We start from the raw sequence: 22026 nt of genomic DNA on the forward strand, positions 1-22026 counted from the left end.
TCAGCTAGATAAACTGGCTTCAGGACACCGTCAGCCCCGAGAGGGTCTTGTCTGTTTCGCTCTCTAGACCTGTGCCCAGCATGTAGTAGGTGCTCAGTAAACACCTACTGAATGAATGGGGCTTGGAGAGTGGGGTGGCTATCTAAGGGGTCCCTGCAGGAGGCGGGGAGGGAGGCAGCTGGGCCCTTGTCTTTGTCCTTGCAGGCGGTGTCACAGGCACGGCAGCAGCACCTGAGCTCGCTGCAGGACTACATGCAGCGCTGCACCAATGAGCTTTACTGGCTGGACCAGCAGGCCCGGGACCGTGTGCAGTACGACTGGAGCGACCGCAACCTCGACTACCCCAGCCGCCGGCGCCAGTATGAGGTGGGCCCCGGGCCTGGGCAGGGGTCCAGGAGGGCATGGGGCTGCTGGCTGGGCACTGAGGCCTCTTGCCTACCCCAAGCAGAATTTCATCAACCGGAACCTGGAGGCCAAGGAAGAGAGGATCAACAAGCTGCACAGCGAGGGCGACCAGCTGCTGGCGGCTGAGCATCCCGGGAGGAACGCCATCGAGGTGGTGTGCCTGGCAGGGGCTGCCTCCTCTGCCCAGCAGCCTGGGAGCGGAGGTCCCATGACCCGGCCCCGTGCCTGCCCACGGCTGTGCCGCCTCCACCCGGCTCCGCCCAACTCTGCCTCCTCTGTTATCTCAGTCCTTCACCATGTCCTGCCCCAGCTCCTGGGCTTTGGAAGCCAGTGTGTGACCCGCCTTAGTTCCTGAGGCTACTGTGCCAAAACCACTAACCCAGTAGCTTCACACCCCAGAAATCCATAGCTCACAGCTCTGGAGGCAGACTTAGGAGCCCAGGCCGGGGGTCGGCCCCTCCACTCCCACCTCCGCTGCGTGGCCTTTCCCCTACACGCCTGTGGCTTTGCTTCTTATAAGGACACCCGTTGGATCCAGGGCCACCCCATTCTTTCACTAGTCCATCTGCAAAGATCTCTTTCCAGATGAGGTCACAGTCTAGTTCACGTGTCTAGGGGAGACGCTCGGCCCTGATCCTCAGCCCCCGTGATACCTTCATGGAAACGCTTAAGGGAGGAGCTCTGGGCGGATGCGGCCCCCTCCCGTCCCTTGGGTCTGGCACACCTGGACGTGGTGGCCCCTCTTCTCCTCTCCTCCTCCCATCCCTGAGCACAAGCTGGCTACCTCTGTGGGAGCTGCTCCAGGCAGAGGCCAGGTGCCTCCCCCCCCGCCCCCTGGCCTGGGCTGGTGTGGCTCCCTGGTCAGCAGAGGCCGCCCTCCTTTTCCCGGCAGGCACACATGGAGGCCGTGCACGCAGACTGGAAGGAGTACCTGAACCTTCTCATCTGTGAGGAGAGCCACCTGAAGTTCATGGAGGACTACCACCAGGTACCCCGTGGGTTAGGCCCCGGGTGTGGACACTCAGAACCTGCCTGGCTCACTGGCCCTATGGGCTCCATCCAGGAGGCTGGCAGCATGGCCCAGGCTTGCTGAGCCCCTGTCCATCTCCCTGGGGACCAGGTGGAAGAGTGTGATCAAGCAGGTCACTGGGGCCCATGAATGAGCGTGTGGGTTTTAATTTTGGTGCAATAAACAAAAGACTGCTTGAGCCCCGCCCCCAGCACTTGAGATGAGTCTTGCGTGTTGCCCAGGCTGGCCTTGAGCTATTGGGCTCAAGGGACCCTCCTGCCTCAGCCTTCTGAGCAGCTGGACTATAGGCGCAGGCCGCTGACTGGCCCTTTTAGCCATTCTAACTGCAACTCGCTACCCTCACAGAACTGTGCCGCATCCCCTCTCCCCATCTAGAGGTTTCACATCTAGGACGGATGGAGTGTGTGAGACGCACCACATCTGTCCTTTCGTGTCTGACTGGCCTCGCTGAGCATGGCACCCTCAAGGTGCACCCATGTTGCAGTGTGGCTGAGCAGTGTCTGCCGAGCAGAGGAACTGCATTATTTCCCCGGCCATTCATTGATGGACCCTTGTTTGTTTCCCGAGGAATTTGTTTTGTTTTGTTTTGTTTTGTTTGTACTAGGGATGGAACCCAGGGGCGCTGGTCCTTTTTATTATTTATCTTGAGACAAGGTCTTGCTACGTTGCTGAGGCTGACCTCAAACACAGGGTCCTCCTGCCTCAGCCTCCGAGGAGCTGGGGTTACCCATGTGTGCCACGGCACCTGGCAGGAATGTGTGACTGGAGGTCTGGAAATGGAAACATGAACTGGGGTGACACTATGTAACTCCTGGTTGAGTGTCTGAGCCGCAGTGTGAGCTTCACAGGGATACCAAGTCCTGTTCATGGCTGCAGCCCGGGAGAGAGCTGACAGTGACTAGTCAGCAAGAGAATTCCAAGAACAAAGGGGAGTCCTGTATATATCCAAGGCTTCAAGTGACAGTACAGTCACATGCTGCTGAGCAAGAGAAATGCATCCTGAGGCAATGCTGGCATTGTGCTAGCATCATAGAGTGTACTTGCTCAAATTAAGCTGATTCAGTGTCACTAGGTGACACTTCAGGGACCGCCATGGTACATTTTGTCTGGCATTGACCAAAACCTCTCTGTGGCATATGACTACATGGCATCAAGTCAGGGTGTTCTGCACGGAGAGAGGAATGGAGTAAGGGACCCAAACTCACAGGAGCATGAGGAGAAGCTTTCGCCTGGTGGCGGTGTCTCACGGACCGCGCAGGGATCCGGCTTCTTCCCTGAGAGGACCCAGGAGCTGGGCTCCAGAGGGTTCACTCTTGGATTCGGGATGAGTGGGCACTCCAGCTCTGCCTGGGGTGAGCTCAAAGCCACAACTGGAAGTTGCTGGCGGCTTCCTGTCTGATGGGGCCACCTGGTCTCCCCTAGTTCCACAGAGATGTGCAAGATGCTCAGGAGCTGCTGCGCAAGGTGGACTCGGACCTGAACCAGAAATACAGCCCTGACTTCAAGGACCGATACCAGATTGAGCTGCTGTTGCGGGAGCTGGACGTGAGTGGCAGGACGGCCCGCCAGCCCAGCCAGGGTTCCCCGCAGCCGCCAGGCCACGGCATGGGTCTCATGCCGCCGTGCTCCACCCTCTGCAGGACCAGGAGAAGGCTCTGGACAAGTACGAGGATGTGGTGCGGGGGCTGCAGAAGCGAGGGCAGCAGGTGGTGCCGCTCAAGTACCGCCGGGAGACCCCGCTCAAGCCCATCCCTGTGGAGGCGCTCTGTGACTTTGAGGGTGACCAGGTGAGCCCCCGCCGGGAGCTCTGGGCTGGCTGGACCCTGTCCCTGAAGAGCCTTAGGGGGAGCACGGCTGGGTCCGGGGCCTCGCACCACCTTTTAGGAACAGCACCTCTACCTCCTTCCTGTGTGGCAGCCGTGCACCCACACGCCCTGCCCTCCAGCCGGGCCTTACATCCCAGCAGCTTCGCGAGTCCCAGGGAAGCGTCTCAGGGCCCATTTGAGTCACGTGCCCCCAAGCCAGTCACTGCGGCTACGGAATGCCAGGCCTCAGGCACAGGCCGTGTCCATCTGGGAGGGGTGACATCACATGGACCGGAGGGTGCCGAGCTGGCAGACTGTCCCTTTCCTTGGTGCCAGCCCCTCCCACTTCTATGTCCAAATGTCCTGGGGAGGGTCAGAGAGATGGGCTAAGATTCCTCAGGTCCAAGAGCTGGGGGCACAAGGGGCCGAGGGCGACTGGGCCCCAGGCCGTGGAGCAAGGCAGTTCCTCACCTCCCGGTTGTTGGGTCTGCCCCTGCCAGGGCCCCATCTCACGGGGCTACAGCTACACCCTACAGAAGAACAGCGGCGAGAGCTGGGAGCTCACTGACGGCACAGGCAACAGGCTGAGCGCCCCAGCGGTCTGCTTCATGATTCCCCCCACTGACCCTGAAGCCCTGGCTCTGGTGGACAGGTATGAGGGCAGAGGAGGGAGCCAGCACGCACTGACCGGCCCTGGGCTTCACAGCCCTGGCCTCCTGACTCGGGATGAGGGAGGGCTGGCGCCTCACCTACACCCCCTTGGAGGGTAAAGGGGCAGAGCTGTTGGTCTGGCGAGCATGTTGGCTCTTAGTCCTGTAGCACCGCCTGCTGCCCAGCTGGCTCGGGCCCTCGGCTGGAGAACTCTGTCCTGGCCCCCGCCCCTCCTCTTGGCTCCACACACCGTTCCCGGCTGCATGCACCACATTTCACCAAGATGATTTGTGTACGCTTCGGTCTCATCGGGCCTATGCTTCTTGAGGCCAGTGTTTTCAGGGCCAAATTTAGTGCCTGTTACAAAGAACTCAGCTGAATCAGTGACTGATTCCAGGAACGCCTTGATTTATACAGCCCACAAATATTGAGCTCCTACTGTGTACTGCTCCCTCAGGGGTCCTACATTAGTAGAGAAGACTAATGAACAAAACAGATCCTTTTAGGTAGTGACAGCTGCAATGAGGAGAAGGAAGGAAGGAGGGAAAAGGGAGAAAAATGGGGAAGAGAGGAGAGAGGGTCTTTCTGAACCCCGGATCATAGAGGCCAGTGTCACAGCCATTGTGTTCTGTCTTGTGCCAGACAGATTGTGGAGGTTTGTTCGAGGCCGTATTACTAAGTTACCAAGGCTGGCCTTGAACTTGGGCTCCTCCCCTCAGCCTCCTGAGTAGCTGGGGTTGCAGGTGTGCGCCACCACACCTGGCTCCCAGCCCGGTGTTCACTTCTCAAAGCACTCTGGGAGCCACCTGGCTGCTCTTGGATATTTGTTCAGCTAGAGTCCAGGGTCCTGCCTCTGCAGAGGGGGAGGTGGGCTGCCCAGGTCCAGCACATTCTTGCTCTCACAGCCTGGACAGCCAGTACCGGAGTGTGCGGCAGAAGGCGGCGGGGAGCAGGCAGGCACTCCAGCAGCGGCACGAAGTGCTGAAGACAGAGAACCCTGGAGGCGGGTAGCAGGGTTGCCTGCCAAGGGTCGGGCACCAGGGTGGAGGGGCCACACCGAGGGTCTATGCTGTGCATGGGGTGGCAAGGGACTGGCTAGATGGGTGGGGAGGTTAGGCCAGCCCAGAGGTCCCAGCTGGCCTCCTGGGACCCCTCTGGGCCTCATACCCCTCTGTCCCCCCTGACTCTATGTCCTCCTACCACAGATGCCTCTGACCTGCAGGGAAGGCAGCTGCTGGCCAGCTTGGACAAGGTGGCCAGTGACCTGGACCGACAGGAGAAGGCCATCACAGGGATTCTGCGGCCACCACTGGAGCAGGGCCGGGCTGTGCAGGACAGTGAGGAGCGGGCCAAAGATCTCAAGGTACTTTGGGCTGGGACACCTGCTGGACCTGTGCCTGAGGTTTCACCCCATGGTCTTGGGACGTTTGTGGCAGGCTCTCCATTGGGACAGTCTATCACTGCGATCAGGTCCTGAGTCATGGATGATGGGCTGTTCCTGTACCCTCTGGGTTCTGGATCAGGACAGGGCCAAGGAGGTGTTCAGCGCTGCCTCTGTGTGGCTTATCAACTGACTGGGATTGTAGCCATCATGACAGCCACCAGGGCGGCCCACACGGGTCCGTGCTAAGCCAGAGACCATGAGTATGGTGGCACTGTGGACTTTGCGAGTTCAGAGCCAGATCACTAGCTACTTACCCAAGACATGTCACTGAAGCCCCTGAGGCACAGTCCCTAAAGTGAAATGGGCTGGTTCCTACTTGAGGGGATATTGGAAGGACACAGGGTGATGCAGGCACCCACCCTTCAGCCACTGCCTCCTTTCATGTACTTTCCTGAGCGCTCCATGGTGGGACCATCACCCTGGTTTTACAGGGGAAGCAGGCTTAGAGGGTGGCCCCTGAGGTGGCCTCGTGAGTTAGGGCCAAGGGGATGCCTGGTACAGGGGTGAGGCGTGGAGGTGCCAAGGTGCTTCCTGAGCATCTTGTAGTCATGGTACCCCCACCTGTGAATGGGAGAAAACCTACCTACTCTGGAGGGTTGCCCCAGAGATCCTGCAGACTCGTCTGTGCTCAGAGGTAAGTCCTCGGCGACTACCTGTTCACTATATCGCCATCATCCCTCTCAGCCCACCCACATCAGGGATCCTGGAGATGCTCACTAAACATGCAGAACCTGGTCAGGCTGGGTGGTGTGGGCCAGGCCTCGCCAGCTGTTTCTGCTGGCCCTGCAGTGTGGGATTTTGTGCCCACCCTGTGCACGTCCTTGAGGGAAGGGGCTGCCAGGCTGGGGCTGACCCAGGGTTCTGGTCCTCACAGAACATCGCCAACGAGCTGCTGCGGATGGAGCCCGAGAAGGTGCAGAGCGCGGCGGAGTGTCAGGCCTTCGTGCAGGCCCTCCCGGGCAGTGGCACTGCACCCCTGCTGAAAACCCGGGTCGAGGACCTCAACAGGAAATATGAGCGCCTCGTGCAGCTGCTGAACTCAGCCCAGGAGAAGTGGGTGGCAGGTGTGCCGTGGGGAGGCTGGGGTGGGGTCAAGGAGCCAGCCCCCCACTCCTGACCTGTGTCCTCAGAGTCCATGTGGCCAGCCGCCTGGAGAAGAGCCTGCAGCAGGGTCGAGAGCTACTGGCCATGCATGAGAACCGGCTCACCCAGGACAACACCATGCCTGAGAGTGGCTGCGTCATGGACAGCAAGAGGCAGGAGCTGGAGGTGAGTCTGCAGCTCAAGTCCCGGAACCTCCCTCTGAGCTGACTGCTGGCCACAGACACATCTTTCCTGCCCACCTTGAGACAAATGACACTGAGGCCAGAGAGGCCCCAGCAGCCAGTCCCTACAGGTTTGGAAAGTCTATGGCGTATCAAATTGGGAGTAAAAAGGGAGGCCACGGCTCTGACCCCAGCCACTCCAGCCGTCAGGCAGCTGCCTCGAGCCGGGTCTCGGGAGGCGGGGCACGCCAGGCCGCGCCACTGGCCCTGGGTCGCAGCTCTCCTCACCACTTCACTGGGCCTGCCTGGGCTCTGAGGTCCTGAGCCTGGGCCAGGGCAGCCCTCATTCATGCTGCACAACAGGACTGGCCTCAGCCAAGGTGAAGGCCTGGGGCTGAAGGGCAGCAGGCCGTCCCTCGTCCCTCGTCCCTCGTCTGGCCACGTGCGGCCCACTGGAGCTTTAGAAGTTAGGCTTCCCAACTTTTGTAACACAAAGGAGCTCTGCACACGGGACGCCAGCTGAGAAGCAGAGGCGAAGGCTGTCCTTCCTGCTCCCAGGTGTGCGCCCTCCCCCGAAGCTTCGGTGCTCCAGGTGGGTCTGTGGCCACAGGGCTGTTGTCTCCCCCGTCCTGCAGGCCGTGGCCTCCGAGTTGCAGGCACAGAGGTCCCTCCTGGGTGAGGTGGAATGGAACCTGCAGGAGGCCAAACGGTGCTCGGGCGCACTGGCCAGCCGCTTCCAGGAGCACTGCCCCGACCTGGAGCGCCAGGAGGCGGAGGTGCACAGGCTGAGCCAGCGCTTCCACAACCTGCGCCAGCAGGTGGGACTCAGGTGAGAGCAGCGAGGCAGGGCAGGCGGGTGCAGCCGGGCAGGGTCCCTGCTGCCGCCAAAGCCTCTTCTCTAGTTTCCTCTTTTCTGGTGAAAGTGTGCAAATAAGAAACCCAACAGTGACCGACAGCAGCCACCTCCTCGGGCATCGACACACTGGGGTGGACAGGGACGAGGGTGGCAGCTCCCAGGCATGCTGCACTCTGCCAGCCTCGCAGCCTCCGGCATTTCCTCCTCCCTTGTCTCCCGTGCGTTTGTGTAGAATTGGTTCCTCCTTGAGCGTGCGCTGCGTTCACCAGTGAGGGTTTTGTGGATGAACTTAACCATTTTAAGTATGTATGGCCCGATCATTTCACCCATTCTTTTTTTTTTTGGGGGGGTGGGGTACTGCTGGGGGTCGAACCCAGGGCCTTGTGCATGTGAGGCGAGCTCTCCACCAACTGAGCTGCCTCCCCCGCGCCTCGCCCATTCTTGAAGTGACATCAGTAGCCTGCATTTCAAGGAATCCTCGTGACCTGGTTGAATTTATTGGCATTCCTCACAGTTGGCTCCCAGTTGTCCTCTCAGTCAGTGGGACCTGAGGTGGCGCTATGCTGGCTCCTGATGCCACGCCTCCTTTTGCTATGTCTTCTTTCTCTCTCTCCTTTTCCAATCAGTCAGCTGAGGCTGGCTGATCAATCACTTTGGAGAACTAGCTTTTTGGTTCCAGCTGTTTCTCGTTACGTGTCTCACCTTCCTTTCTGCCGTCACCTTGGGGTTCATTTGTTCTTCTTTTTCTCCAGCTGAGCCTGGCTTTGCGATAGCCAGTCATTTAGTGCTATATAGTTCCTTCTAAGCACTGCTTTCACTGTATCGCATTAGGTTGTTTATTATTTTTTGTTTTTTTGTTTTTTTGTACCAAGGATTGAACCCAGGGTGCTTAACCACTGAGCCACATCCCCAGCCTTTTTTATGTTTTATTTAGAGACAGGGTCTTGCTGAGTTGCTAAGTACCTTGCTAAATTGCTGAGGCTGGCTTTGAACTCGCAATCCTCCTGCCTCAGCCTCCCAAGCCACTGGGATTATGAGGCATGTGCCACTGTGCCCCGCTTGTAAGGTTTGATGTTACTATTTTGGGTGGGTTGGTATGACTTCCTGCCCCCCTGTGGTTTTCCTGGACTTTTGGATTGCACAGGTCCCACAGTACCCTGGCACCTCTGCCCGCCAGTATGCAGCCCTCCACCCTCCAACTAGTGCCCCATGATCACTCTTTCCGGTGAATGTTTAGATGTTTTTCCTCCTCCTCTAAAAAAAAGTGAAGCATCAGTGGGGCCTCTCCTGCTGCGCAGAGGCCTGACCAGCTTTGCCCCGCAGGGCCCAGAGTCTGCAGAATGCCAGGGCTGCCTATGAGGAGTACCGCCGTGGCTATGACCGCATGCTCCAGTTCTTGTCCAACACCCCCAGTTATGAGCCCCAGGAGACGGACAACCTCAGCCAGATGGAGACCAAGCTCAAGAACCAGAAGGTAAGACAGCAGCATCTGCTTCTGTGGTCACACAGTGGCCAGGGGTGGTCAGCAAGCCTCTGTCAGTGGAGGGAGCCAAGCCTTTGGGGAATGGAGCAGGGCACAGTCCTGGCTGAACTCCCTCCCTGGACCTCAGTTCCCTACCCCCCACTCTGCCCAGCACAGGGCCAGGCCAAGTGGACACCCACGTGGCTTTGCCATATGGTGAATGACTACAGAAACACAAAAGGAGTCCCTGTGGAGAAAACCCTAGTCCCCAAGTTCTGCTTCTTGCCTCCTCAATGCCCCAGGCAGTGTCTTGGGGTTAGGGATGAGGACCTGGGAACCCTGTGTCCGAGATTCAAATCCTGTTTCTACCCAATAGGCCACATCCCCACCAGTTGCTGAACGTCATGTGTGAACTGGAGATCATGATGCTTAGTCATAGGGTCATCTGAAGATTAAATGAGATCATCTAAAGGCAATGTCAGAGTAGTGCCTGGCATTTCAAAGCACCAAAGCGTGCTTCCTGGCAACAATAGTTATCTTCTTGAGGCCTCACGGGGCCTCAGAACTGGCTTTTGTCACGAGCAAATGCAAATGAGGAAGATTTATGTTATGTGCTGTGCTGTAGAAGAATCTTAGAACCTGAGGTTCTAAGGACTCCAGCCACTTTATCAAAAAGGTTTGTTTTGGTTTTAGTTTTGGTTATTAAGATCTCTTGTTTTACAGAACCTGCTAGATGAGATAGCAAGTAGGGAGGAGGAAGTACAGAAGGTCTACACCAATTCCCAGCAGTACCAGCAAGCTGTGAAGGTGAGCCATAAAGCTTCTGCCCCAGCAGAGACCACGGTGCCTCCCTCCACCCACGACACCAGATGGAGTACAGGCCCCGGCAGGAATTGGTCACCTTGGCACTGAATAGCCATGCAAGCTAGAGCCCCGCAGGAAAAAAATATGATGCCCAGGCACCAAATGTCTTGGAAGTAGTAGATTCTCTGGGGCGGGGGGATTTATGCTAAAGGAAAAACCACTGACAGGAAGCTGGAGCAGAAGGATTACAAATTCAAGGTTAGCCTTAGCAACTTAGCAAGACCCTCTCTCAAAATAAAAAACTAAAAAGGGCTGGGAATGTGGTTCAGTGGTTAAGCATCACTGGGTTCAATCCCTGGTATCACAAAAGAATAATGCAGGAAAGACAGAACTGTGTAATAGCACTATTTACAACAGTAGAAGAAACAAAACAGAAATGGCCTAAGTGTCCAACAGCAGAGAAACAGCTGTGTGAATCACCACACGTCCACTTGATACGTTATGAACTCATCAGCCTGGTGAAGGCCAAGGTTGGTGGAGGCAGCAATGAGGGGGAGGCTTATGGTCCAGTGTGCACTGAAGCGGAGTATCAAATCTCCTGGCTGTTGGAAGGCCTGGAAGGGACACTCGGTTTGCCTCTTTGAGAGTGGAGAGGAATGGGGGCTTTTTCTCGAATGCTGAGCAGTGCAGCTCTGTCCTGCTCCTGTGTGGATGAGTCTCGAGGCCCCTGGAGGCCAGTATGTTGCAGCTGACTCCTGCAGGGTAAGCCTGTGCAGACTGTGGAAGCAGCACCCCTTCCCTACCCACCAAGAGCAGATCTAGGTCCACCAGAGGGGGTATAAAAACATTTCAGTCTCTTCTTAGTGACTCTTACCTGTTCTCTCACCCAGGACTATGAGCTAGAAGCAGAGAAACTCAGGTCACTTCTTGACTTGGAGAATGGAAGTAACAGCCATGTGAGCAAGAGAGCCAGACTGCAGTCTCCTGCTGCAAAAGTGAAGGAGGAGGTGAGCTCGGGCACCAGGCTGTCTTGTGGCAGTCTAGGGCCTAGGGTGCTGCATGCAGACGTCAGTGATGCACACACAGCCGGGGAAGCCACACAGGAGCCCCACTGTGTACAAACAGATTTGGAAGGAGAAGAGAAAGAACTTGTTCTGGGGCAGTGACATTGCTATGCCTTGAGAGACAGCTCAATCGAGGCTAGCCCTGTGAATCAGGGAAGTTCCTACCTGTTCCCCTCAGTGGGTACACAGGGGAGGACTAGTACCATTAGCCCCTGACACACAGGAGAACAGTAAGGCTCAGGGAGGTGAAGACTTGCTCGAAGTCCAAGGGTCAGACTGAAACCTGGATCTTCTGATGCTGAGTCCACCTTTCTCTCCAATAATGAGACTGTAGAATAGCTGCAGGTAGGAGTGGGCGAGAAGCACCTATCTGTCCCCAGCTGCCAGACTTTTCAAAGACTGAGTGCAAGCCCCCTGGCTCTCACTTGCTGGCTCCTGATTGCTGACTGCTCTCCTACACATCTCTGTAGGAAGCTGCTCTTGCTGCCAAGTTCACAGAAGTTCACGCCATCAACAGGCAGAGGCTGCAGAATCTGGAGTTTGCACTCAATCTCCTGAGACAGGTAATCGACCTTAGTAAAAAACCCTACTTAAGGGCTGGGGAGATAGTTCAGTTGGTAGAGTGCTCGCCTTGCAAGCACAAGGCCCTGGGTTCAATCCCCAGCATCACAAAAAAAAAAAAAGAAAAAAAAGAAACCCTACTTAAAACTATTCTGCCAGCTGAAAAACAAAAGGTTCCTCCTGCCTCAGACAGCCTATGAATGTCCCTTGCTAACGTTTCTGGATGGTACCTATGCCTGGCTTAAGTGAGTTCCACGGACATTAGGACAATTTACATATTCAATTCAATAAATATTTGCTAAGGACATGCTAAAAAGTTATTTTTAAAAGTTCATAAATGCTTATGACAGCACTGTTGATTATAGCAAGAAACTGGAATCAACTCCACATTTGTCAGCAGTGGGCTGGTTAAATCACATTCACACAGTGGAAAGCTGTGCTACTAAGGAATGGAGCTGTGCACTCTGGGTCAGAGCAGGATCCCTCTGATGGTGCCATAAGCAGCAGAGTACAGAGGGGAGAGGAGACAAGCTCTTGTGCAGAAAAAGTAAAGGTGTGTTCGGTGGGGCACACCAATATGCACATGCTGAAGGAAGCACAGAGAACCTCTTCAAGGACTGACATCCCCTGGGGACAGACCAGAGGTGGAGACTGTGCTTTCCCTTCAAACTCCTCTACAATTGTAAAATATTTTGCCTCATTTCATTTTATAAAACCAATCTAGTGTTTTGGGCACTTTAAAAAGTAGCCAGAGATGTCTAAAGGAATTCCTTAGGGATCACAGGACAGTCGGACCTGTTTTTTTTGTTTTGTTTTGTTTTGTTTTGTTTTTTTAAATATTTTTTTGGTTGTCGATGGACCTTTATTTTTTATTTATTTATTTGTTCATATGCGGTGCTGAGACTCGAACCCAGTGCCTCACACATGCCAGGCAAGTGCTCCACCACTGAGCCACAACCCCAGCCCCTGACCTGTTTTAAGGTGAGAAGATTTGTTCTAGCTTTAGTCACATACTGTCTTATCTGTCACAGCAGCCAGACACAGAAGTGACCCGTGAGACCCTGCAAGGGAGCAAGCCAGGCTCCAGTGTGGAGGAGACATGGAAGATTAAGAAGGAACTGGACGAGGAGGCTGAACGAAGGCAGCAGCTGGAGAATGAGGTCAAGAGCACCCAGAAGGAAATCCAGACCCTGCAGAATCAGGGGCCTCAGGAGTCACTGGTGAGGAGGGAGGTGCTGAAGAAGGTGCCGGACCCCGCGCTGGAGGAGAGCTTCCAGCAGATGCAGCGGACGCTGGCAGAAGAGCAGCACAAGAACCAGCTGCTGCAGGAGGAGCTGGAGGCGCTGCAGCTACGGCTACGCACCCTGGAGCAGGAGACCAGAGATGGGGGGCAGGAGTATGTGGTCAAGGAGGTCCTGCGCATTGAGCCGGACAGAGCCCAGGCGGATGAGGTCCTGCAGCTACGGGAGGAGCTGGAGACACTGAGGCGGCAGAAGGGTGCCCGGGAAGCAGAGGTGCTTCTGCTACAACAGCGCGTGGCAGCCCTGGCCACCGAGAAGAGCCGGGTACAGGAAAAGGTCACAGAGAAGGAGGTGGTGAAGTTGCAGAATGACCCCCAGCTGGAGGCAGAGTACCAGCAGCTGCAGGAGGAGCACCAGCGGGAAGGTGAGCTCAGGGAGAAGCAGGAGGAGGAGCTGAGCTTTCTACAGGCCAAGCTCAAGAGGCTAGAGAAGGAGCGGGCCATGGCTGAGGGCAAGATAACTGTCAAGGAGGTGCTCAAGGTGGAGAAGGATGCAGCTGCTGAGCGGGAGGTCAACGACCTCACCCGCCAGTATGAGGACGAGGCCACCAAGGCCCGAGCCAGCCAGCGGGAGAAAACAGAGCTGCTTCGAAAGATATGGGCTTTGGAGGAGGAGAACGCCAAAGTGGTGGTGCAGGAGAAGGTCCGCGAGATCGTGCGGCCAGACCCCAAGGCAGAGAGCGAAGTGGCCAACCTCCGCCTGGAGCTGGTGGAGCAGGAGCGGAAGTACAGGGGTGCCGAGGAGCAGCTCAAGAGCTACCAGAGTGAGCTGGAGGCCCTCCGGAGGCGGGGGCCGCAGGTGGAAGTCAAAGAGGTGACTAAAGAAGTCATTAAGTACACCACTGACCCAGAGACAGAGAGGGAGCTCCAGCGACTCAGGGAGGAGATCGTGGACAAGACCAGGCTGATTGAAAGGTGTGACCTAGAGATCTACCAGCTGAAGCAGGAGATCCAGTCCCTGAAGGATGCCAAGCCGCAGGTCCAGACCAGAGAGGTGGTTCAGGAGATCCTCCAGTTCGAGGAAGACCCCCAAACCAAAGAGGAGGTGGAATCTCTGCGGGCAAAGTTGTCAGAAGAGCAGAAGAAGCAGGTGGACCTAGAAGGGGAGCGAGTGTTCCAGGAAGAGAAGATAAGGTGCAAGGAGGAGGAGCTCGCGCAGGGGAGGGAGAGGGTGGTACGCCAGGAGGTGGTACAGTACGAGGACGAGCCAGGCCTGCGGGCAGAGGTGAGCGCTTTCACTGACAGCATTGACGCCGAGCTGCGCCAGATCGACAAGCTGCGTGCTGAGCTACGGAGGCTGCAGCGGCGGCGCGGGGAGCTGGAGCGGCAGCTAGAGGAGCTGGAGCGTGAGCGGCAGGCGCGCAGGGCTGCGGAGCAGGAGGTACAGCGCCTGAAGCAGCGGCTGGCTGCGCTGGAGCAGGAGGAGGCCAAGGCCAGCGAGAAGGTGACCCGTACACAGAAGGTGGTACTGCAGCAGGACCCACAGCAGGCCAGGGAGCACGCCCTGCTCCAAGCCCAGCTGGAGGAAGAGCGGCACCGGCGACAGCTGCTGGAGGGCGAGCTTGAGCCTCTGCATAGGAAGCTGGCTGCCCTGGAGAAGGCAGAGGTCAAGGAGAAGGTGGTCCTCTCTGAGAGCGTCCAGGTGGACAAGGGCAACACCGAGCAGGAGATCCAGAAGCTCAAGAAGAGCCTGGAAGAGGAGAGCCGGAGCAAGAGGGAACTGGATGCTGAGGTGACTCAGCTGGAAGCCAAACTCTCAGAGTTGGAATTCCACAACTCCAAGTCCTCCAAGGAGCTGGACTTCCTAAGGGAAGAAAACCACAAATTACAGCTGGAGAGGCAAAACCTGCAGCTGGAGACCCGGAGGCTCCAGTCAGAAATTGAAATGGCGGCTGCAGAAACACGAGACCTGCGGAGCACGACCATGGTGGACTCTGGGACCAACCTTGACTCCAGACTGTGGTCCCTGGAGAGAGAACTGGATGATCTCAAGAGGCTATCCAAGGACAAAGATCTCGAGATCGATGAGCTGCAGAGGCGCCTGGGGTCCGTGTCTGTCAAGAGGGAGCAGAGGGAAAACCACCTGCGGCGCTCCATCGTGGTCATTGACCCCGACACAGGTCGTGAGCTGTCCCCTGAGGAGGCCCACCGGGCTGGGCTCATCGACTGGAACATGTTTGTGAAACTCAGAAGCCAGGAGTGCGACTGGGAGGAGATCTCAGTGAAGGGTCCCAATGGTGAGTCCTCAGTGATACACGACAGGAAGTCTGGCAAGAAGTTTTCTATCGAGGAAGCCCTGCAGAGCGGCAGGCTGACCCCTGCTCAGTACGACCGCTACGTCAACAAGGATATGTCCATCCAGGAGCTGGCAGTCCTGGTGTCTGGGCAAAAGTAGGCCCAGCCTATCTTGGGAGGTGGAAAGCTGGCTTGCTTTCCACCTATGCTGAGTGTTTCAGCCACGCCCTCTCCTATCAGACTGCTGGGAGTGCGGTTCATGTGAGCAGAACTGGCACTGGCTCAAGACAGGCAGCTCTTGCCTCAACCATCATTCAACCTGGGTGGATGACCTGCTCCGGCCTCCAGTGATCTGACAACCACACACCTTCTTTTTTTCTCCCTTCCCCATACACTCCCATCAGCAGACTCCTCATATGACGGCTGGAAACAATCCGAAAATTATTAAAGCACAACACAGCCACAGCAGACACGCTCACTCAGGGCAGCATGGGCCTTAGAACACGGACAGCAAAATCTAGGCAGAGGCCTCCTTCCATTCTCCATTCACCAAAGGACAGGGCCATCAGGGCTGCCCACAGGCACATGCTCCGGCTTTCCAAATGGGAACCAACTTTGTGAGTGAGGCCTTATCAATAGTAACTCTGCCCACAAGACAGGCTCTATGCCAGAAAGACAAGGAAGCCAGCCAGGGGGCATGTCAGCCAAGCTGTACCAGGATGATGCTCCCTCAGGGACATAGCTCTGAAATGAAAAGATCTTAAGGATGATGGTGTTGCTGTTAGCCTTAGTTTTGCCTTGCAAGTCTTGCTTATTATCTCACTGGTATTTAGGTAAAGAAAACTGCTGATCATTCACCTAATTTCTCATTTTCTGTATCTCATGTATTATGTAAGAAGATGGCAAGTAAGAGGGAACTTTATTTATAGCATGAAAATAAAAACATGGTGGCTTGATTCTAATGTCATGGCAAGAGTGTTTTTTTTCCCTTGCATGTAAGGCTTATTTTCCCTACTCCCTCTTATCCTTCAGACAAAATGGATATCACATATATACCAAGTTCTATGGGAAGAACTACTAGCAAACACAGTAGAAAGAGTGAGACACAGGTTTTGGAAACCTTGAAACAATTTATTGAGTTGCTTTATACAAGATTAACAATTTCCACACCACCCCCTAACACCAACATAGTCGCTGCACAAAAGTAACAGCCCCTCTCACACCCAAGAAACGGCCATGTCTGGTAAGTGCTCAGAGACCTTCACCCGCTGAGGGAACCCCTGCAGCCCCCTGAGCGCACTCTGCCCCACGCCTCCACTGCAACTGGGCTGTAGATCTGCCTTGCCATGGCTGTTTGTCATTCACTCTTTCGTTACCACAAATAAAGCATAAACAAGAAAAAGAAATCTCAAATTCCCCATCAAAGAAACATTTCCCTGAGGCAAGAGGCATCACTAGATTCCTAAGGACAAGGGTATCCTGCTCCAGCTGCACACTCAGTGGCACACGGGGAGGAGGGAGCACCAAAGGGCGAGGAGGGACGGGGGGAGGCTGGGACTGGGACCCAGATGTTCATGGGCAGAGGAGCCTGGAGGGTTCCCACTGCTCAGCCTTTACTGATGGCCTCGGCTCGGCTTTGAGCTCAGCTATACAAATCTCTTCTTTGGCTCTTTTGCTACTACCTAAGACTATTCTGTAAACAAACTGGAAATCCAAGTTGCAAAATATATATATAATAAAGGGATAAGGAATCCACGTGGCCCAATGTGAAACAGATTGGTTCTTACATACAAAAAGAGTCAGAGCAGAGGCCGGGCCGAGTAGCTGACAGAGGTCTTGCTCCCAGCACAGCGGGAAGGGCACCAACCTCCACAGGAATTGGGAGTTACTGAGCATCGCACCTGGGGAATCAGGAAGCCAGAGTGTGTTTTCACCCAGGTGCAAATGCTGAGGATGTTCTCAACACATCTGAAACTGCTCACCTGGGCAGTCAGACTCACCTCGTGGCACAGATTCACAGGATAAGCAAGGGCCCTTGAAGTCCTTGTGAAACGGCCACTGGCTGAGTATGACCAGTCTGGTGACAGGAGCTCTGTAGTCACTGTCCTCGCCTGTCTCAGATGCACTCTCCAGCTCCTCTGGGCAGCACCCCAGTCCACACAGAACCCCCACCACCTGGAGAGCCCAACACCTCCAGGCCTGTTCTAGGCAGCAGACACTTCACAGAGGCCCATCCCTGCAGCTCTGCCTAGGAAGGGTTTCTAAGAATAAGAAACCGGAATGTCTACCTGCGACTTGGAACCCCTCATCTCAGCCCTCAAACACAAAGGGCTTTGGGGTTCCTCTGCAGTCCACCTGCACCAACTCTGGAAAAACAAAATGGGAGCCCTGGCTCAACTGGGACCTGGGATTTGGGGGCCCAGACAGCTTTCAAGTCAGGATGGCGCAGGTTATGATGTGCAACCGTAAAAAACTCGATTAAATAAAACTGGCTATGTCCTAAATACAGACATCTCTTTTAAAAAAGGTCTTCCTCCCAGATCCACTCGGGGGGCTGAATGGACGTTGTGTTGTTGAATTCTGCTCCACCATAAAGGCACTGGAATTGAGTCTTCCTATAATGTGACGTGTGAAGAGCAGTCCCATTCTATCCAATGCATTTAATGGTAATGACGAAAACTGAGCCCAAGATAGATGTCTTTAAAAATCCTACCATAATTGTTGAATCTACAAAGGTCTCTTCTCTCTAAGAGCTTCATTGTCAGGTTCAGAGGAAAAACTGGTACCCCACAGAGCACACAGTAAGTGTTCTTAGTATTTTTCAAGGAGAAAAGATGGGTCTCCCATCTGTGGCTTGGGTCTGGGTCTTGTCCTTTTGAGCACACAGCCTGGGAATGGGATAAGGACAAGGACCATCCAGGGATCCTACCGTGGCCAGAAGGAGCTCCCGACCCATCGGGTGCTGTGAGGTACTTGGACTGAGTGCTGGGGGCCGGGCAGACCCCAGCTGTGCCAATGGATCTGCAACCAGGTCTCATGAACTGCCCACTTTCCAAGAGCCCGGCACATCCCCACACCCAGAGTGGCCCTTCAACAACCTTCCAGCAACACAGCTGCAAGGCCCAGAGCACCAGGTCAGCAAGTGCTTCACCAGCAGCATGAACTGCTCCCTCAGGTGGAGGCATGTCAGAAGTGCCAAGGCGCGTTCCAAGAACTCATGCCTGCTTCAGGAGAAAAGCAGCAGGCAGAGTGTGCCGGGACGTCCGCTATCTGAGACCTACACGTTGTGCTTCCACTGGACCCGAGTCAATTGAGCCTGTCCTCTGAAGTGGTCACAACTTCCGTGGCACACTAGGCCCCTTCCCATGAAGCTGAGAAGCATCTGGAGAGCAAAAACAGAACACAATCTTTCAGGAGCTGTCTCCTCCAGCAGTAACCAAACATGGGGATCACTTAAGCAGCAGCTGTACCTGAACACTGCGTGTTTTAAGGACTGAACAAGTCACAAAACACAACAGTGGCTGTGTAGGCTGCTCCTTGCAGCAGCCTGCAGCATGCATGGGCACTGGCACTATGCGGGCTATTGGTGAGCTGAGCAGTGTGCACAGAACAGCTCCTGAGATGTGACCTGACCACTTCACATCTCGAGTGACAAATGCCACAATGGCAAGGCCTGATGTTCACACACAACTCAGAGCAGCAGTGATCACTCTCTCACCACCAGGTGTAGGGACAGGTGCAAAGACACCTGCATGGAGTACAGAGAGGAAGGGAAAGCAAAGCAGATAGTCACAGCTGTGCTGCTGCAACACAGAGCCTGATGGCAGCCCCTCAGGTAGCCACCACCTGAAGCGCAGCTCGGGAGGAGGAGAAAGGTCACTGCATTAGCATAACTACTCTGCTGATAGGTTGTTTTGTTTTTTTTTTAATTTTTTTTTTTTAGTTGTTGATGGACCTTTATTTTATTCATTTATTTACATGTGGTGCTGAGAATCACACCCAGTGCCTCACACACGCTAGGCAAGTGCTCTACCACAGAGCCACAACCCCAGACCTGTTGATAGCCTTTTACTACCCAGAGGAAAAAGAGCAAAATGCTACAAGAAAGCAATGTCTTCCTTTTCCTTTCTTTCTCTTGTTTCTTCCTACTTTTTGGCTAAAAATACCACAGACCCTCAACCTCTTTCCATTGGTTCTTTGTTTCTCTTAAAGAGGACATTCCCCAAAGCAAGCAGAGGTAGGGCCATCTCACTGTCACACAACCCAAGCTCTTCACCTATGTAGCTCCATGGCTGCCCATGCAGCCACAGTATGTGAGGGAAATCCATGCACTTCATGGCTCCTCCAGAGGAAAAAGGGGTAACTACAGACATAGGATTAGCCCCCAAAGAAGCCAAATTTCCATCTGGCGACCCACAAACCCATTCTCGCCCCCAGATGGCCTCTGGCACTCACTACAAATGCTTCAATCTCAGAATCAGGCTTCAGAGACCCACAGCAGAACAGGCAGTGGACACCTACTTGAGAGTTGTGGGCCCTACCCTCCATTTGGCAGGTCAAAGCCCGTGTAGCCACAGGCCCTCTATCCACAGTTACTGACCTTCAGCTCCCGTAAGACTGGCTCTTCCCTTACTAATGCAGCATCTGGGCATGTCTGGAGCAGTCTAGAGCAGTAAGAACACCAGGTCAAATCCCAGTGTTCCATCAGGCTTCTCACACCAAAATTCCATGAGGTCTGTCCCCAAGAAACAAGGATCCAGGACTGGGTATGGCAAGTCTACTGTACCAAGTGCCTGCCTGGGGCATTACTGCCTGCTTCTCATGCCGCTAAGCTAGCGACACACAAAAGCTTTTTTAGAGCTTGCTGCTTCCAAAGGCTCTGTTCTGTGGGGACATTGCCTTGTTCCTGGTGTGCTCCCAAATCTGTTTCCAAGAAGGTTTTACATCTGGCCAGATTGAAAGTTGCTTCTCTTTCAGGTCCATGCTGCCACAGAGGGAAACTCCTTCCAGAGTCTTGTACTGTGGCCCCTCACCTCTCTGTGGATTTTCCCATTCACAGAAGCAAAGTATGGAGCACCTCCATGAACTGACAACATCAGAAAGTGCATGGTCTTGCTGTGAAGGCTGGTAGTGCCCCCTGGCCCTTGGGAGAGACCTACCATTACCTTTCTTCTTAACGGAAGAGGAGAAGGATGCTAAAGGTCAGGACAGACTCTACCTCATGGTCAGGTCCCACAGCTTTCTGTGCTCACCCCGGCTAAGGGTTCCAAGTGGAAACCCAGTAAGTCTAAGTTGTGGAAGCCCAGTTATTTGGATGCCCACATAGCCAGACCCTTAAAAGACGAGGCAAGACGACAACACAGCAACAACAAGGCAGACGTTCAAAGTCCCAGCAGTAGACAAAGCACCTAAGGATGGAGAGGAGCTGCGCACAGAGCGCATGGCATGGGGCCCGTCTGGCAATTACCTGGCAGACTCTGCGGGACATGGGTGGACACAGCAGCATGTGGGAGAGGTGCTGCATGGGGCGGGCTGGAGTGCAAGCCAGCCAGAAGACCTGAGAGAAACAGGAGGGGAGAGAACAAAACACGAACAATGAAGACGGAAGGGAAGAACAGCCCTGGCAGCCAAGAGCCCCAGACGACTGGCCAGACCAGTCTCAGAAACTAACCCAAAGGGGAGGGGCTCAGCAGTTTCCCAGGGACATTCCCCATGTCACAGCAGACGCACAGGAACCACAGCACACCACAACACAGGGAGACAGGAGACAGGTACTTACTGTGGCTGAGACCATGGTGGAAGGTTCCAGGGGCTGGGCCTGTGACGATGGCATCCTTGGAGACCCCTGCTTTAGCAGAGGAGTCCGCACTGAAGGAGAGGACATGGAGCGGAAATGGGACAGGGGCTAGGATCCCCAGTGAGTTAGAGTTCACGGCCCCAGGCAGCTTGGGGTTGCTGGACTTGTAGGATGAAGACAGCAGGTTTAAGGGAGAAGAGCTGGTCAGCAGCACAGCCCCACCCGGTCCTTTCTGGGGAGGAAACATAGCCAAGTGGTCAGAAGCCTGGTCCGTTCACCGTTAACTCACACCAAACCTAAGAGCAGGCAGAACAGGGACACACATCAAATGCCCCTGAAAAGGCACTTTCCCATTCTGCAGTCTTGGAGAGAGGAACGAGGACAGTCTATGAAATGGCATGGAGTGCTTTCCAGGGTATAGGACACTAAAGGTGCCTACTCTGTGAAAAGAGGAGAGACTATCACTGTGGATATCCACAAATACACATGCCAATGCACGCATTTACATATTTTTATACATAAAACACATATGTACCCACATATTTTATATGCTTACTATGTAAATACATGTAACAAATAAACATGTTTGTGTATATTTGGTTAGTCTTTGTTTTTAAAAAGAAATAGGTTCTATAAGACCTTCAAAGAAGAACTCATTCCAATACTTCTCAAAGTATTCCAGGAAATAGAAAAGGAGGGTACCCTACCAAACTCATTCTATGAAGCTAATATCACCTTCATACCTAAACCAGGCAAAGTCACATCAAGGAAAGAAAATTTTAGACCAATATCCTTAATGAATAGATGCAAAGATCCTTAACAAAATATTGGCAAACCGTATCCAAAAACATATTAAGAAAATTGTGCACCACGATCAAGTGGGCTTCATCCCTAGAATGCAAGGATGGTTTAACATCCATAAATCAATAAACGTAATCCATCATGTCAATAACTTAAAGATAAGAATCATATGGTTATTTCAATTGAAGCAGAAAAAGCATTTGACAAAATACAACATCCCTTCATGTTCAAAACACTAGAAAAAATAGGGATAGAAGGAACACACCTGAACATTGTAAAGGCTATTTATGCTAAGCCCATGGCCAACATCATTCTTAATGGAGAAAAACTGAATGCATTCCCTTTAAAAACGGGAACAAGATAGGGATGTCTCTTTCACCACTTCTATTCAACATTGTCCTCGAAACTCTAGCCAGAGCAATTAGGCAGACCAAAGAAATTAAAGGGATACGAATAGGAAAAGAGGAACTTAAGTTGTCACATGCTGATGGCATGATTCTATATTTAGAGGATTCAAAAACCTACTCCAGAAATCTTCTAGACCTC

The 22026-nt window shown here is 54.2% G+C and overlaps 2 protein-coding genes across 3 annotated transcripts in view; one reads left to right on the forward strand and one right to left on the reverse strand.

Annotated features, from left to right (window-relative positions):
- Ppl (periplakin) overlaps window positions 1-15844 on the forward strand; it is a 39873-nt gene extending 24029 nt beyond the window's left edge. Inside the window, exons 7-22 of one of the 2 annotated variants that reach the window (XM_047533617.1) lie at window positions 205-366; window positions 449-556; window positions 1298-1393; window positions 2858-2980; window positions 3076-3222; window positions 3741-3892; window positions 4797-4894; window positions 5097-5254; window positions 6210-6388; window positions 6466-6604; window positions 7236-7429; window positions 8780-8930; window positions 9642-9725; window positions 10613-10729; window positions 11257-11349; window positions 12382-15844. In XM_047533617.1, the coding sequence (XP_047389573.1) occupies window positions 205-366; window positions 449-556; window positions 1298-1393; window positions 2858-2980; window positions 3076-3222; window positions 3741-3892; window positions 4797-4894; window positions 5097-5254; window positions 6210-6388; window positions 6466-6604; window positions 7236-7429; window positions 8780-8930; window positions 9642-9725; window positions 10613-10729; window positions 11257-11349; window positions 12382-15042 (4662 nt within the window). In that variant the 3' untranslated portion in view covers window positions 15043-15844. Of the gene's footprint in view, window positions 1-204; window positions 367-448; window positions 557-1297; window positions 1394-2857; window positions 2981-3075; window positions 3223-3740; window positions 3893-4796; window positions 4895-5096; window positions 5255-6209; window positions 6389-6465; window positions 6605-7235; window positions 7430-8779; window positions 8931-9641; window positions 9726-10612; window positions 10730-11256; window positions 11350-12378 lie in introns of both variants that reach the window. The other variant, XM_047533616.1, reaches the window with a different exon arrangement.
- Window positions 15845-15999: 155 nt separating this feature from the next.
- Window positions 16000-22026, reverse strand: part of Ubn1 (ubinuclein 1) — a 28060-nt gene continuing 22033 nt past the window's right edge. Inside the window, 3 exon segments of the mRNA XM_047533737.1 lie at window positions 16000-18264; window positions 20350-20439; window positions 20662-20911. Of these exon segments, the coding sequence (XP_047389693.1) occupies window positions 18215-18264; window positions 20350-20439; window positions 20662-20911 (390 nt within the window). The 3' untranslated portion in view covers window positions 16000-18214.

This window comes from Sciurus carolinensis, chromosome 18 (assembly GCF_902686445.1).
Source record: "Sciurus carolinensis chromosome 18, mSciCar1.2, whole genome shotgun sequence".
NCBI lineage: Eukaryota > Metazoa > Chordata > Mammalia > Rodentia > Sciuridae > Sciurus > Sciurus carolinensis.